Below are 16,690 nucleotides of genomic sequence, written 5' to 3' on the forward strand. Positions count from 1 at the left end.
ACTGTAAACATGTGTGGGCGTGTCGTTGACCCTGCCACTCAGACTCAGAGAGAAAGCCTAGCGGATGTGACTGGACACTGTACTGAGTGTTTGGGCCGGTCCGGTCTGAGTGCACGGCTCGTCCTGACAGCGGGAGCAGCTGTGCGCTGTTAGCCGAGTTGTGCAATAGCAGGTCACAGCTGGCCGTCAGCAGTCTGCCAGCAGGAAACAGGAAATTGAGGGTGTTGCATGACCGACATAATTTTATTCCTTTATTTTTCTCTCACTGCAGAACTGAGGCAGATCACTCACCACACAGTGCGGAGCAGGGCAGCATGCGAGTGTATGCATGATTACTTCAATAGATATAACACTTTTTGTCCTGTAAGGCTGACTGTAAGGAGGGGGGGGGGGGGCAAGAGACAGAGAGAGATAGACAGGACTGATAAAGAGACAGAGGAGAAAGGAATGATGAGAGAAAAAGGAGAGAGACTAAAAAAGGAGAGACAAAGAGTGAGAGTGTGAAGGTGAGAACATTTACACACCTTTTTGTCCTGTATGGCTGATTTTTATGGAACTTTTTGTCCTGGAAGGATAACTTTAACGCATCGTTTTGTCCTGTATGGTTGACTTTTACACACTGTTTTGTCCTGTAAGGCTGACTTTTATGCACCGTTTTGTCCTGTAAGGCTGACTTTAACGCACCGTTTTGTCCTGTAAGGCTGACTTTAACGCACCGTTTTGTCCTGTAAGGCTGACTTTAACGCACCGTTTTGTCCTGTAAGGCTAACTTTTATGCACTGTTTTGTCCTGTAAGGCTAACTTTTATGCACCGTTTTGTCCTGTAAAGCTAACTTTTATGCACCGTTTTGTCCTGTAAGGCTGACATTTATGCACTGTTTTGTCCTGTAAGGCTAACTTTTATGCACCGTTTTGTCCTGTAAGGCTGACTTTTATGCACCGTTTTGTCCTGTAAGGCTGACTTTTATGCATCGTTTTGTCCTGTAAGGCTAACTTTTATGCACCTTTTTGTCCTGTAAGGCTGACTTTTATGCACCGTTTTGTCCTGTAAGGCTGACTTTTATGCACCGTTTTGTCCTGTAAGGCTGACTTTAATGCACCGTTTTTCCTGTAAGGCTGACTTTAACGCACCGTTTTGTCCTGTAAGGCTGACTTTTATGCACCGTTTTGTCCTGTAAGGCTAACTTTTATGCACTGTTTTGTCCTGTAAGGCTGACTTTAATGCACCGTTTTGTCCTGTAAGGCTGACTTTAACGCATTGTTTTGTCCTGTAAGGCTAACTTTTAAACACCTTTTTGTCCTGTAAGGCTGACTTTAACGCACCGTTTTGTCCTGTAAGGCTGACTTTAATGCACCGTTTTGTCCTGTAAGGCTGACTTTAACGCACCGTTTTGTCCTGTAAGGCTAACTTTTATGCACCTTTTTGTCCTGTAAGGCTAACTTTTATGCACCTTTTTGTCCTGTAAGGCTGACTTTTATGCACCGTTTTGTCCTGTAAGGCTGACTTTAACGCACCGTTTTGTCCTGTAAGGCTGACTTTAACGCACCTTTTTGTCCTGTAAGGCTGACTTTTATGCACCGTTTTGTCCTGTAAGGCTAACTTTTATGCACCGTTTTGTCCTGTAAGGCTAACTTTTATACACATCTTTTTGTCCTGTAAGGCTGACTTTTACGCACCTTTTTGTCCTGTAAGGCTAACTTTTATGCACCGTTTTGTCCTGTAAGGCTGACTTTAACGCACCGTTTTGTCCTGTAAGGCTAACTTTTATGCATCATTTTGTCCTGTAAGGCTAACTTTTATGCACCGTTTTGTCCTGTAAGGCTGACATTTATGCACTGTTTTGTCCTGTAAGGCTGACTTTTTTTTTGTCCTGTAAGGCTGACTTTTATGCACCTTTTTGTCCTGTAAGGCTAACTTTTTTTTGTCCTGTAAGGCTGACATTTATGCATCGTTTTGTCCTGTAAGGCTAACTTTTATGCACCGTTTTGTCCTGTAACGCTAACTTTTATGCACCTTTTTGTCCTGTAAGGCTAACTTTTATGCACCGTTTTGTCCTGTAAGGCTAACTTTTTTTGTCCTGTAAGGCTAACTTTTATGCACCGTTTTGTCCTGTAAGGCTGACTTTTACGCATCGTTTTGTCCTGTAAGGCTAACTTTTATGCACCGTTTTGTCCTGTAAGTCTAACTTTTATGCACCGTTTTGTCCTGTAAGGCTGACTTTTATGCACCGTTTTGTCCTGTAAGGCTGACTTTAACGCACCGTTTTGTCCTGTAAGGCTGACTTTTATGCACCGTTTTGTCCTGTAAGGCTAACTTTTATGCACCTTTTTGTCCTGTAAGGCTAACTTTTATGCACCGTTTTGTCCTGTAAGGCTGAAATTTATGCACCGTTTTGTCCTGTAAGGCTAACTTTAACGCACCTTTTTGTCCTGTAAGGCTGACGTTAACGCACCTTTTTGTCCTGTAAGGCTAACTTTTAAACACCTTTTTGTGTGACAGGCCTATATTATAAAAAATCCATTGTTGCAAACTAGGTCAAAGTCCTTATAGGAAAGCCTGTTCACTTGGTGTCCATCTTTAGGGGAGCAGGTGTGGGGTCTGGGGTCTGGGGGTGGGGGGTGATGATCCATTGCAAACCTATGCAAACCCAAAGAACAATCATGCCCCACTAAACCCCCATTTTGGTTTTTCACAGAACAATTGCTTTAATAAGTTTAGAGACAAGCCCTGTGTTAGCGTTAGCATGCTCGCTGCAGAGTTTACGCTGTGGAAGAGCTGCGTTTTCTTCTGTCCTACAGCAGCGTCTCATTAAAGAGGTGTCGATTGCACTAGATGATAAAAACGCTAAATTGAAAATTCCTGCGTGGATCTTGGCTCAACAATCAGGGGATTGTTCAGCTAGGCTGTCTGGGGGAGGCCATCCCAAACTGACCGCTGAAAGGGAAACTAAACACGCTACAGTTGTGCTCATATTACAGGGTTAAAAGTGGAATAGTGACATATCCTTGGAGCTTAAAACACTTTTTTACTTTAGTATTTACATTCACTGAAATATTGGACTTTTTTTATAAGACAGTTATTCTTCCAGCAAAAAAGATGTGCAAAAGTAAGTCTCAGAGAACAAAGGGGGCAAAAGTTACAGTACAACAGCCTTACAGTACAGAAAGTCTTCCAAGTTTAGCCTTACAGGACAAAAAGGTGTATAAAAGTCAGCCTTACAGGACATAAAGGTGTATAAAAGTCAGCCTTACAGGACAAAAAGGTGTGTAAAAGTCAGCCTTACAGGACAAAAAGGTGTGTAAAAGTCAGCCTTACAGGACATAAAGGTGTGTAAAAGTCAGCCTTACAGGACAAAAAGGTGTATAAAAGTCAGCCTTACAGGACAAAAAGGTGTGTAAAAGTCAGCCTTACAGGACATAAAGGTGTGTAAAAGTCAGCCTTACAGGACAAAAAGGTGTGTAAAAGTCAGCCTTACAGGACAAAAAGGTGTGTAAAAGTCAGCCTTACAGGATAAAAAAAGGTGTGTAAGCGTTGGTGCCTTTGCTGTTACTTTGGTGCGTTGGTGCGTTTGCCGGTGCGTTGGTGCTCTTGTACATATGCTGGTGCTTTGGTGCATTTGCTGTTGTTTTGCTGCATTTGCTGGTGCGTTTGCTGGTGCGTTGCTGCGTTTGCTTTTGCGTTGGTTAATTTGCTGTTACTTGGGTGTGTTTGCCATTGCGTTGGTGCATTTGTTGTTGCTTTGGTACGTTTACTGGTGCGTTTCGTTTGCTGGTGCATTTGCTGGTGCGTTGGTGCATTTGCTGGTGCGTTGTTGTGTTTGCTGATGCGTTGGTGCGTTTGCCATTGCTTTGGTGCGTTTGCCGTTGTTTTGATGCGTTTGCTGGTGCGTTGGTGCGTTTGCCGATGCGTTGGTACGTTTGCTGTTGCTTGGGTGTGTTTGCCGTTGCGTTGGTGCATTTCTTATTGCTTTGGTACGTTTGCTGGTGCGTTGCGTTTGCTGGTGCGTTTGCTGGTGCGTTGGTGCATTTGCTGGTGCGTTGTTGTGTTTGCCGATGTGTTGGTGCATTTGCCATTGCTTTGGTGCGTTTGCCGTTGTTTTGATGCGTTTGTAGGTGTTTTGATGCGTTTGCTGGTGCATTGGTGTGTTTGCTGTTACTTGGGTATGTTTACCGGTGCGTTGGTGCGTTTGCTGTTGTTTTGATGCGTTTGTAGGTGTTTTGATGCGTTTGCCATTGCGCTGGTGCATTTGCCACTGCTCTTGCTGTTGCGTTTGCTCTTGCTGTGGTGCGTGTGCTGGTGCCTTGGTGTATTTGCTGGTGCGTTGGTGCATTTGCTGGTGTTTTAGTGTGTTTGCTGTTGCATTCGTGCGTTTGCTGTAGTTTTGCTGCGTTTGCTGTTGTTTTGGTGCGTTTGCTGGTGCGTTCATGTGTTTGCTGTTGCGTTTGTGCATTTGCTGTTGTTTTGGTGCATTTGCTGGTGGGTTGGTGCGTTTGCTGTTGCATTTGCTGGTGCATTGGTGCGTTTGCTGTTTCTTTGGTGTGTTTGCTGGTGGGTTAGTGCGTTTGCTGTTGCATTTGCTGGTGCATTGGTGCGTTTACTGTTTCTTTGGTGTGTTTGCTGGTGGGTTGGTGCGTTTGCTGTTGCATTTGCTGGTGCATTGGTGCGTTTGCTGTTTCTTTGGTGTGTTTGCAAGTGCATTGGTGTATTTGCCGTTGCGTTGGTGCGCTTGTGCGTTTGCGCGTTTGCCGGTGCGTTGGTGCGTTTGCTGGTGCATTGGTGCGCTTGTGCGTTTGCGCGTTTGCCAGGGCGTTGGTGCGTTTGCCGTTGCGTTGGTGCGTTCGCTGGTGCGTTTGCCGTTGTGTTGGTGCGCTTGTGCGTTGGTGCGTTCGCTGGTGCGTTGGTGCGCTTGTGCGTTTGCGCGTTTGCCAGTGCGTTGGTGCGTTTGCCGTTGCGTTGGTGCGTTTGCCGGTGCGTTGTTGCGCTTGTGCGTTTGCCGGTGCGTTGGTGCGTTTGCCGGTGCGTTGGTGCGTTTGCCGGTGCGTTGGTGCACTTGTGCGTTTGTGCGTTTGCGCGTTTGCGGTGCGTTGGTGCGTTTGCCGGTGCGTTGGTGCACTTGCCAATGTGTTTGCTGTTGCGTTTGCTGTTGTGTTGATGCGTTTGCTGTTGCTGCTTGCTCTCTGAGAGTATTCTCGCACCGTTATTGGCTCCTGCTCATCATGGATTCTGCTCCATGTCGATGAGGAGAGAAGATTCATCCTTGATAATTTCAATCATAATTGACAACTGGGGTATGTTGGTCTGTTTTGTGTTTGCCATGGTGTACTGTCTCACTCCACTGAATGTTCACGTTCTCAAAGCAAAGTACATTTCACCAAATTCACCTGATTATAATGGGGCACAGCAACATTTTCCTGGGGTCTGTGTCTTATGAAATTGTGTCTAGTGATGCCCCTGTCTCTGGGACATAATTACCCCCCCCCCCCACCCCCCCAAGGCCACTGCTGTGCGTGTGGATTTGTTGCATTGCTGTGTGTGGTTTGGTGGTTTGGTGGTTCTTTGAAGTTCAATAATTACTGTGGCTTGGCTGTAGGAGGAGTGTGAGGCCTTGACAGTGAGTGCAGTGTGTGAAGTGGTGATGGATTGATTTTGCTCTCTGTGACAGTACAGATGAATACATATTGAGAAATCAGATGTATGCCTTTTACTGGAAGCACATAACCAGTCAGCCAATCAGTGTAAAGTGGGTGGGAAGGGGAGGGGCTTGTGCTATAGACACATCCACACTGCTGTCATGTGGAAGGTGTTCTGTTGAAGAGCTTTCATTTTTCTGAGACCAACTTAACTGTGTCATCCTGCAGAATTGAGGACATTTGAACTCTGCTTGCATCTGTTCAAAAACAGAGGTGCATCTGTTTTCCATATCAACAAGCTTCTAAATCCGCCTTTCAACAAGAGAAGCTGAGCTTTCTGACGACATGCCATGTCCAGTGTTGCGTGTCGTATTTCCTGCTAATCTACATAATATCTGCACAGTCATGTTTGCTGCCCACATGTTTGGTTTTGGTGTTGTTGTAGGTGGAGTGGGGGGTGGGAGGTGGGTGGTGGGGGGGTGTCGCTGTGTCAGCAAAATATCTCTGCTCCAAAGTGTGCAATGTAGCACAAAAGCCCTGCTTCTCAATGACTGAGAATGGATGCAAATCCTGGGCAATAAAAGTTGCAGTAGAGTTTGTAATTCACCTCTGAGTTGGGTGGAAGCTTCAACATCGCTTGCTCGGCAGTCCTCTGGTTGGCAGACAGTACAACCAGATGGAAAACGGGTGGAAACGTGTAACATTTTTTCTCATGTTTGTCAATTGCAGAATATTTGACTTTCGTGTGACACAAGTGGCGTTTGTGTGGCTCTAATCCAGGTCCCTTTTCCCCTGGCGCGCAGACTGCAGGTCACCTAGCAATGCAATATTGCTGAGCTAGTAGCTATGAAAAGATAAAGAGGGAGATTTAAGACAAACATTTGGAGCCGAATAAACTTATTCGCATTTATGAGCAGCGCAGTTTCCTGATACGTTAAATCTGCAATGAGAGACTGTCATACACTAAAAAGTTGGGCAGATGAAATCAGATTCTCTTTCGAATTTTCCCGTTCTGCATTAAATGGTGCTGCATTCACATTCGGCGCCTCAGTCAGAATTTGAGGTGGAACGTAAAAATTCAAACAAGAAGCTGGAGAATAAGAAGCGACTTCAGCCTCGTAAAACAGCCGAACACTGAGAGACATTTTACAGTAAGCTGCTCTACTTCACAGGAAATGCTTCCTGGCAGAGACGAGAGGAAAGCGGCTATAGCTGAGCTAAAGCTTAAAGCAGAGCAAAGTCAGTCAGCATTTTCGTTTAATGTTATATTTTTTGGCCTATACTAGGACATCAGCACACACTGATGTGCGGTCGGATTTCTGGTCAGATTTCTCGCTCATCCATGTGTGTTTGTTATGTGCGGTCACAGACTGTCCGGGTGCCACACTTACCCACTTCCAAGTTGCGTTCCGTCAACATTCCGTCATAAATTAAATATTTAGATTGATTTTTTTTAATGTATGAATCAATTCAGAATCGTTCACGTCCGCATTGCGATGCATGTAAGAATCGATTTCCCCCCCATCCCTACTAAAAACACTGTCTCTTGGTCTCTCTCTCTCTCTCTGCAGAAGGCCAGTCTAGTATATTTCTCCATGAATGTACGTCACTATGATGATGACGGACCCGATGCCGCTGGAGTTGCCGCCGACGTTGCTGAGCGGGGAGGTGGCCTTGATGCCGCCCATGGTGAATGGAGATGCAGCACAGCAGGTGAGAAAGAGTGCCTCTTTCTAAAACTAACATTGGAGGGATGGAAAGGGATAGTAGAAGCCAATAAATGATGGACTGTTGCTGTGAACTTCAGCTGTGTGCTTTGGGTCAACTGTTAGATCTCTCTAACAGTTTGATGTCTGTAGCTTACTTAGTAAATGAATGGGCTTTAATGGGAGGATGGAGGCATGAAATAATAGCACTTGTTAACAGACAAGTGCTACATGAAGTGCAGCAATTGTAGCTTTTCCAAAATGTATAAGGTTTATTGAAAGGAGGGAGGGATGAATGAAATGATAGAAGTGAGGTAGAGGAGTGGTCTCAGAATAGGGAGACAGTGGGTGCTTTAGTAGTGTTTAATGTAGAGGGGGGTGGAGCCTGTGAGCATGGCACGCTCCACAGATGGCAGCACAATGGTCCACAAGGGCCAGGCTTCACCAATGATGGACTGGCACAGAATTGACTGGCTACACTTATAATGCAGCAGTGATTTCATAACTGGTAGATTGCACTGATGGCATCACATTATAGGCCATAAATGAAAAGCTGCACTGATGACATCACAATGACTCACAAGTAACCGACTGAACTGCCACAAGTGCCCAGCTTCACTAATGACCTCCGAGAGTCGTAAACTGATAACATCGCAGGGATGACATCACAACTGCCCATGAGTGACAGGCTCCATCGGTGACATTACAATTGCCCAAAACAGCAAGGCTTCACCAATGACATCACAACGGCCTATAGGTGACGGGCTGCACTGAAGACATCACATTGGCCCATATGTGACGGGCTTCATTGATAACATTACAGCGGCCCATAAGTGAGTAGCTTCACCAAAGACATCACAATGCCCAGCAAAATGAAAGGCTGCCCTGATGACCGCACAGTGACCCATAAGTAACTGGTTGCCCTGATGACATTGAAATGGTAGGCTGCACTTATGACATCATATGGCCCGTAATAAACAAGCTGCACTGGTGACTTCATAATCACTCATAAGAGACAGGCTGCACCGATGACATAGTGATGGTCCATTGCATGGCATGTTGCACTGATGACATCGTAATGGCCCATAAGGAATAAACTGCACTGATGACAGTGGCCCAGAAGGAAGATGCACCCCGCCAATGACCCTTAAGTGACAGGTCGCACCAGTGACATGGCAAGGGCCCATGTGATGAGATATACCAATGACATTGCAGGGGACCTACAGTCGATAGGCTGCAGTGATGACATCACAATGTCGTGAAAGCGACAGGCCGCACTGGAGACCTCAGAAGAGCATACAGTGGAAAGGCTATACTGTTGACATTGCAGTGGCCCACAGGTTTCCTGCAGATATGAGAGGGTAAGTATTGAGAACACTGTTCCACATACACAAACATTGCTAGCCCGTATATCCAGCTGCGTAGCCGACCACCCTCTAAGTAACAGGTGGTTGCCATGGTTACAGCAGGTGTGGTGTGAATGCGTGTGTGTTCTCTTAGTTTGTTGGGGGACATGGAATTGGGGCTCAGGGAGGGGCTTTTTCCTGTGAACACAGTTGACTCAGCCATTTGTTAGATTGACTCTGTATAATTTTATGCTGTTACCATAGCAACGACAGCAACAGTGACATCAGAGCTAACTGTGTGAGGGTGTGTAAAGTTGGAAGTGGCATGGTGAACACACTGTGTGTTTGGATACACTGATGTTTATGAACACATCTGCCAATACTGATGCATAGACACTTAGACATATATAGACTTAGACACATAGATGCATGGACATAAAATGTAGAAAATTGGACTAAAGCTTGCACAGGAATCAGACCTTCTTTTCTGTGGGGTTACAAATGCAGTAAAATGAATAACATGCAGATATACCAGGCCTGTGTGACAGGGGGCTGTGATTGAATATAATCGATGATTGACAAGTAACCCAATAAAGAGGTGATAATGGGTGTGTTGGGAAACTGACAGAGGACTTTGGAGGCTAAATAGGGGTTCACATTCCTTTTAAGAAGAGTCAGGGTATGTGCCCTGATGGTTTTTTTTTTTTCTCTTCACGAAAGAGAGAGAGGGACAGGAGAGGGTCAGACAGGCAGACAGGCAGACAGAGATAGCGATAGAGATAGAGATAGAGATAGAGAAAGAGAAGGACAGACAGACAGAGAGGGACAGACAGAGGGAGAGGGAGAGACAGACAGGCAAACAGGCAGAGAGAGAGAACAGAGACAGACAGACAGACAGAGGGAAAGACAGAGGGAAAGACAGAGGGAAAGACAGAGGGAGAGACAGAGGGAGAGACAGAGGGAGAGACAGACAGAGGGAGAGAGAGGGAGAGACAGACAGAGGGAGAGAGAGGGAGAGGGAGAGAGAAAAAGAGAAAGATACACAGAGACAGAGAGAGGGAGATGGAGAGAGAGAGAGACAGACAAACAGAGAGGGAGAGAGACAGACAGAGTGAGAGGGAAGAGGGTCAGAGAGAGACAGAGGGGGAGACAGAGAGAGGGGGTAGACAGACAGAGAGACAGAGAGAGAGAGAGACAGAGGGAGAAGGGAGAGGGACAGACAGAGAGAGGGGGGGACAGACAGACAGTGAGAGAGAGAGAGAGAGACAGACAGTGAGAGAGAGAGAGAGACAGACAGTGAGAGAGAGAGAGAGACAGACAGTGAGAGAGAGATAGAGACAGACAGAGAGATAGAGAGAGACAGAGAGGGAGAAGGGAGAGGGAGAGACAGAGAGGGGGGGGAGAGAGAGATACAGACAGAGAGATAGAGAGAGACAGAGAGACAGACAGTGAGAGACAGAGAGACAGACAGTGAGAGAGAGAGAGACAGACAGTGAGAGAGAGAGAGACAGACAGTGAGAGAGAGAGAGAGAGACAGACAGTGAGAGGGGGGGACAGACAGTGAGGGAGAGAGACAGAGGGAGAGACAGAGAGGGGGGGGACAGACAGTGAGAGAGAGAGAGAGAGAGAGACAGACAGTGAGAGAGAGAAAGAGACAGACAGAGAGATAGAGAGAGACAGAGAGGGAGAAGGGAGAGGGAGAGACAGAGAGAGGGGGGGGACAGACAGAGACAGAGAGGGAGAGACAGAGAGGGAGAGAGATACAGACAGAGAGAGAGAGAGAGACAGACAGTGAGAGAGAGAGAGACAGACAGTGAGAGAGAGAGACAGACAGTGAGAGAGAGAGACAGACAGACAGTGAGAGAGAGAGAGAGACAGACAGTGAGAGAGAGAGAGATACAGACAGTGAGAGAGAGAGAGACAGAGAGGGAGAAGGGAGAGAGGGGGGAGAGAGAGACAGAGAGGGAGAAGGGAGAGCGAGAGACAGAGAGAGGGGGGGGACAGAGAGAGAGACAGACAGAGAGAGAGAGACAGACAGAGAGAGAGAGCCAGAAAGAGTGAGAGAGACAGACAGAGTGAGAGGGAGAGGGCGAGACAGAAAGAGGGAGGAGGGAGAGAGAGAGAGAGAGGGAGGAGGGAGAGACAGACGGAGAGGGAGAGAGAGGGAGACAGAGAGAGTGTGAGAGAGAGACTTTTGACTTTTTAACAGCACTTTATTGTAACCACATCTCGTTACAGTGTGTAAAAGTGACTTCAGGCCATCTCAGCCCTCAAACCAGCACATAAAAGCAAACGGGTTGCTGAATAAATAATAGATAATGAAAGAAATAAGTACAAAAGAGTACAATCCATTTTGTGTTAAATAAAATCAGGTGCAAAGTAAAGTTCATCATCTAAAACTGAGCACACTGCCTCCCTGCGACACCACACCACTTTAAACATCTACAGGTCAGACAGACACTTATAGTAGATAAAATCAAACAGAATCCTTGATTTGACCGGTCTAGAGAAAGTCCGTACTACATCGGAGTCGGCCGCCTGCGCTACACGATTTCTCAGACTCGTGTACACTGCCAGTTTGGCCTGACCAAGAATAAAATTGAACCTCTCTCACTTGAACCTCTCTCTCTGGACATACTTAAAACCAAGGATAAAAGTATGAGCAGTAAAAATCACATTAAAAGACAGAAACAGTCTTTAAAATGTCAAAATGGGGACGCAGCCTAAAACCGTGAAACACTGTTTCCCTCTCAAGACAAAAAGGGCATCCTGGAGTGACCTCTGGATTTAAAACAGAAATAAAAGAGTTAACAGAAACAATTCCATGTAAAACCCTCCACTGTAGATCTGCCACTCTTTTAGTTAACGGTGGTTTATACAGTGCTCTCCATTGTGGCTTTACCTCGTCAGCGAGACCCAGAGCATCTCGCCACGGCGTGTCGGTCCTGTTCTCCAGCCTCTGTCTATTAAAAACCTTCACACAGGCCGAGTAAAGCAGCTTCCCAGAGGCTGAACTCAGGTCCATGCTCAGCTCCTCTTTACGGTCCAGGAGGGGGCCCTGACAGTCCTGCAGGTCAGGACCGATGGTAACCTCGGGGAAGGGGTCATCCTCATCAGGGCTGAGCACTCCTTCACCATACTTCTTTATCAGTGCTCGTTCCTCAGAGGACAGCACTGACCTCCAGTACAGTATGAGTTTGGCCACAATATGCAAGGACCTCACCCCCAAACGCACCGCCAGGTCCTCCACATGGTCCAGACCAGGTCCTGCAACTTCCACTAGATGGCGGAGGGTAAAGATATTGGAAGAAGCAAGAACCCTGACTAGTGCGGGAGACATTTTGCTTCATACGTCCAGTCGAGACCCATAAATAACAGAAGCCAGTGTAACGAGGTGCTGCTCATTCCAGACATGCTAAAAACCCTCCAAATTCTAAAAAGTCCACAATAAAACACAGGCAGGCCGTCAACATCCAGCACTTTAGCGCTCATAAAAAACAGATCTGTCCAGTCCCAGGGAGAGAGACAGGGAGAGAGACAGGGAGAGAGACAGGGAGAGAGACAGGGAGAGAGACAGGGACCACAGCCTGGCCAAAGAACGTGGCAGGTATAAACAGTCCTGGCGACCCAGAGAGGGGAGGCGGTGTGGTCACTGTCTGACAGGTGAGGTCGAGACAGAGATGCACTTTCTTCTTCAGAGAGAGAGAGGGAGACGGAGAGCGAGAGAGGGAGAGGGAGACGGAGAGGGAGAGAGAGAGAGGGAGACGGAGAGAGAGAGAGGGAGACTGAGAGAGGGAGACGGAGAGAGAGAGAGGGAGACTGAGAGAGGGAGAGAGAGAGAGGGAGACTGAGAGAGGGAGAGAGAGAGAGACGGAGAGAGAGGGAGAGACTGATAGACAGAGGGAGAGAGGGAGACGGAGAGAGAGAGAGGGAGACGGAGAGCGAGAGAGGGAGAGAGAGAGAGAGAGGGAGACGGAGAGCGAGAGAGGGAGAGAGAGAGAGAGACGGAGAGAGAGGGAGAGACCGACAGACAGAGGGAGAGAGGGAGACGGAGAGAGAGGGAGAGAGAGAGAGGGAGACGGAGAGAGAGAGAGGGAGACTGAGAGAGGGAGAGAGAGAGAGGGAGACTGAGAGAGGGAGAGAGAGAGAGACGGAGAGAGAGGGAGAGACTGATAGACAGAGGGAGAGAGGGAGACGGAGAGAGAGAGAGGGAGACGGAGAGCGAGAGAGGGAGAGAGAGAGAGAGACGGAGAGAGAGGGAGAGACCGACAGACAGAGGGAGAGAGGGAGACGGAGAGAGACGGAGAGAGACGGGGAGAGAGAGAGAGAGAGAGAGAGACGGGGAGAGAGAGAGGGAGAGGGAGACGGAGGGAGAGGGAGACGGAGGGAGAGGGAGACGGAGGGGGAGGGAGAGAGGGAGAGGGAGAAGGAGGGAGAGAGGGAGAGGGAGAAGGAGGGAGAGAGGGAGAGGGAGATGGAGGGAGAGAGAGAGAGGGAGACGGAGAGAGGGAGAGAGAGAGAGGGAGAGGGAGAGAGACGGAGAGAGAGAGAGGGAGAGACCGAGAGGGAGACAGACAGAGGGAGACGGAGAGGGAGAGAGGGAGACGGAGAGAGGGAGAGACAGGGAGAGACGGAGAGAGAGGGAGAGACCGACAGACAGAGGGAGACGGAGAGAGACGGAGAGACCGACAAACAGAGGGAGAGAGAGAGAGACAGAGAGGGAGACAGACAGAGAGAGAGAGACCGAGAGGGAGACAGACAGAGAGAGAGACCGAGAGACACAGAGAGAGGGAGACAGACAGAGAGAGACACACAGACAGACAGAGAGAGAGACAGAGAAAGAGAGGGAGAGAGACACAGAGAGAGGGAGACAGACAGAGAGAGACACACAGACAGACAGAAAGAGAGAGAGAAGTAGGGAGAGACAGACAGACAGGGAGGGAGAGACAGACAGACAGAGAGAGGGAGGGATAGACAGATAGGGATGAAGGGAGAGGGAGGGATGGAGGGAGAGAACGACAGACAGAGGGAGAGAGGGAGAGGGAGACAGACAGAGAGAGAGAGAGAAAGAGAGACACACAGACAGACAGAGAGCGAGAGACCGACCGAGAGGGGGTAGGGAGGGAGGTAGATAGGGGGGTAGGGAGGGAGGGGGAGAGGGAGGTAGAGAGGGGGGGTAGGGAGGGAGGGGGAGAGGGAGGTAGAGAGGGGGGTAGGGAGGGAGGGGGAGAGGGAGGTAGAGAGGGGGGTAGGGAGGGAGGGGGAGGGGGATACAGAGACAGGCAAGGAGGGAGGGGGAGAGAGGGAGAGGGAGAGAGGGAGACAGACACAGAGATAGAGACGGGGGAGGTGGTAGAGGGAGGGAGAGGGAGACAGACAGAGAGGGAGAGACAGGGGGAGGGAGGGGGGGTGGTAGGGGGAGGGAGAGGGAGAAGGGGGGGGTAGGGAGGGAGGGAGGGGGAGAGGGAGAAGGAGGGAGAAACAGACAGAGAAGGGGCGGGGGAGACAGAGACAGCGAGAGACAGGAAAGGAGGGAGGGGGAGAGGGAGAGAGGGAGACAGACATAGAGAGAGACCTGGGGAGAGAGGGGGGAGGGGCGTAGAGGGAGGGTGAGGGAGACAGACAGAGAGGGAGAGACAGGGGGAGGGAGGGGGTAGAGGGAGGGAGACGGAGACAGACAGAGGGGGAGAGGGAGGTAGAGAGGGGGTGTAGGGAGGGAGGGGAGGGGGATACAGAGACAGGCAAGGAGGGAGGGGGAGAGAGGGAGAGGGAGACAGACACAGAGATAGAGACGGGGGAGGTGGTAGAGGGAGGGAGAGGGAGACAGACAGAGAGGGAGAGACAGGGGGAGGGAGGGGGGGTGGTAGGGGGAGGGAGAGGGAGAAGGGGGGGGTAGGGAGGGAGGGAGGGGGAGAGGGAGAAGGAGGGAGAAACAGACAGAGAAGGGGCGGGGGAGACAGAGACAGCGAGAGACAGGAAAGGAGGGAGGGGGAGAGGGAGAGAGGGAGACAGACATAGAGAGAGACCTGGGGAGAGAGGGGGGAGGGGCGTAGAGGGAGGGTGAGGGAGACAGACAGAGAGGGAGAGACAGGGGGAGGGAGGGGGTAGAGGGAGGGAGACGGAGACAGACAGAGGGGGAGAGGGAGGTAGAGAGGGGGTGTAGGGAGGGAGGGGAGGGGGATACAGAGACAGGCAAGGAGGGAGGGGGAGAGAGGGAGAGGGAGAGAGGGAGACAGACACAGAGATAGAGACGGGGGAGAGAGGGGGGAGGTGGTAGAGGGAGGGAGAGGGAGACAGACAGAGAGGGAGAGACAGGGGGAGGGAGGGGGGGTGGTAGAGGGAGGGAGAGGGAGAAGGAGGGAGAAACAGACAGAGAAGGGGCGGGGGAGACAAAGACAGCGAGAGACAGGAAAGGAGGGAGGGAGAGGGAGAGAGGGAGACAGACATAGAGAGAGAGACAGGGGGAGAGAGGGGGGAGGGGCGTAGAGGGAGGGTGAGGGAGACAGACAGAGAGGGAGAGACAGGGGGAGGGAGGGGGTAGAGGGAGGGAGACGGAGACAGACAGAGGGGGAGAGGGAGGTAGAGAGGGGGTGTAGGGAGGGAGGGGGAGGGGGAGAGTGAGAAGGAGGGAGAAACAGACAGAGAGGGAGAGACAGGGGGAGGGGGGGGGGAGAAACACATAGAGAGGGAGAAGTGGAGGGGGAGACAGAGACAGGATGGGAGGGAGAGAGACAGGGGGGGGGGGGGGGGGGGGGGAGGGGGAGAAGGAGGGAGAAACAGACAGAGAAGGGGCGGGGGAGACAGCGAGAGACAGGAAAGGAGGGAGGGGTAGAGAGGGAGACAGACATAGAGAGAGAGACAGGGGGAGAGAGGGGGGAGGGGCGTAGAGGGAGGGAGGGAGAGGGAGGTAGAGAGGGGGGTAGGGAGGGAGGCAGGGCGAGGGGGAGAGGGAGAAGGAGGGAGAAACCAACAGAGAAGGGGAGGGAGAGACAGAGAGAGACAGGAAAGGAGGGAGGGGGAGAGAGAGGGAGGGGGAGGGAGACAGACAGAGAGGGAGAGACAGGGGGAGGGAGGGGGTTAGAGGGAGGGGGTTAGAGGGAGGCAGAGGGGGAGAGGAAGGTAGAGAGGGGGGTAGAGGGAGGGAGAGGGAGACAGACAGAGGGGGAGGGGGAGAGGGAGAAGGATGGAGAAACAGACAGAGAAGGGGAGGGGGAGACAGAGACAGAGAGAGACGGGAAAGGAGGGGGGGGAGAGGGAGACAGACAGAGAGGGAGAGACAGGGGGAGGGGGGGAGGGAGAGGGAGACAGACAGAGGGGGAGAGGGAGGTAGAGAGGGGGGTAGAGGGAGGGAGAGGGAGACAGACAGAGGGGGAGGGGGAGAGGGAGAAGGATGGAGAAACAGAGAGAGACAGGAAAGGAGGAGGGGGAGAGGGAGACAGACAGAGAGGGAGAGACAGGGGGAGGGAGGGAGGGAGAGGGAGACAGACAGAGGGGGAGAGGGAGGTAGAGAGGGGGGTAGAGGGAGGGAGAGGGAGACAGACAGAGGGGGAGGGGGAGAGGGAGAAGGATGGAGAAACAGACAGAGAAGGGGAGGGGGAGACAGAGACAGAGAGAGACAGGAAAGGAGGGGGGGAGAGGGAGACAGACAGAGAGGGAGAGACAGGGGGAGGGAGGGAGGTAGAGAGGGGGGTAGAGGGAGGGAGAGGGAGACAGACAGAGGGGGGGAGGGAGGTAGAGAGGGGGGTAGAGGGAGGTAGAGAGGGGGGTAGAGAGGGGGGGGACAGACAGAGAGGGAGAGACAGAGGGGGGGGGAGTGGGAGACAGACAGAGAGGGAGAGACAGGGGGAGGGAGGGAGGGTGAGGGAGACAGACAGAGGGGGAGAGGGAGGTAGAGAGGGGGGTAGAGGGAGGGAGAGGGAGACAGACAGAGGGGGAGGGGGAGAGGGAGAAGGATGGAGAAACAGACAGAGAAGGGGAGGGGGAGACAGAGAGGGAGAGACAGAGGGG

The 16,690-nt window shown here is 50.7% G+C and overlaps 1 protein-coding gene across 2 annotated transcripts in view; it reads left to right on the forward strand.

Annotated features, from left to right (window-relative positions):
• fndc3ba (fibronectin type III domain containing 3Ba) overlaps window positions 1-16,690 on the forward strand; it is a 228,081-nt gene that overhangs the window by 53,484 nt on the left and 157,907 nt on the right. The window contains exons 1-2 of one of the 2 annotated variants that reach the window (XM_037546631.1): window positions 7,236-7,344; window positions 8,553-8,698. Coding sequence is in view for 1 of the 2 variants with exons in the window: in XM_037546630.1 (XP_037402527.1) it covers window positions 7,231-7,344 (114 nt within the window). In the remaining variant the exon portion in view is untranslated. Of the gene's footprint in view, window positions 1-7,202; window positions 7,345-8,552; window positions 8,699-16,690 lie in introns of those variants that run through there. The other variant, XM_037546630.1, reaches the window with a different exon arrangement.

Source organism: Pygocentrus nattereri, chromosome 17 (genome assembly GCF_015220715.1).
Source record: "Pygocentrus nattereri isolate fPygNat1 chromosome 17, fPygNat1.pri, whole genome shotgun sequence".
Classification (NCBI taxonomy): Eukaryota; Metazoa; Chordata; class Actinopteri; order Characiformes; family Serrasalmidae; genus Pygocentrus; species Pygocentrus nattereri.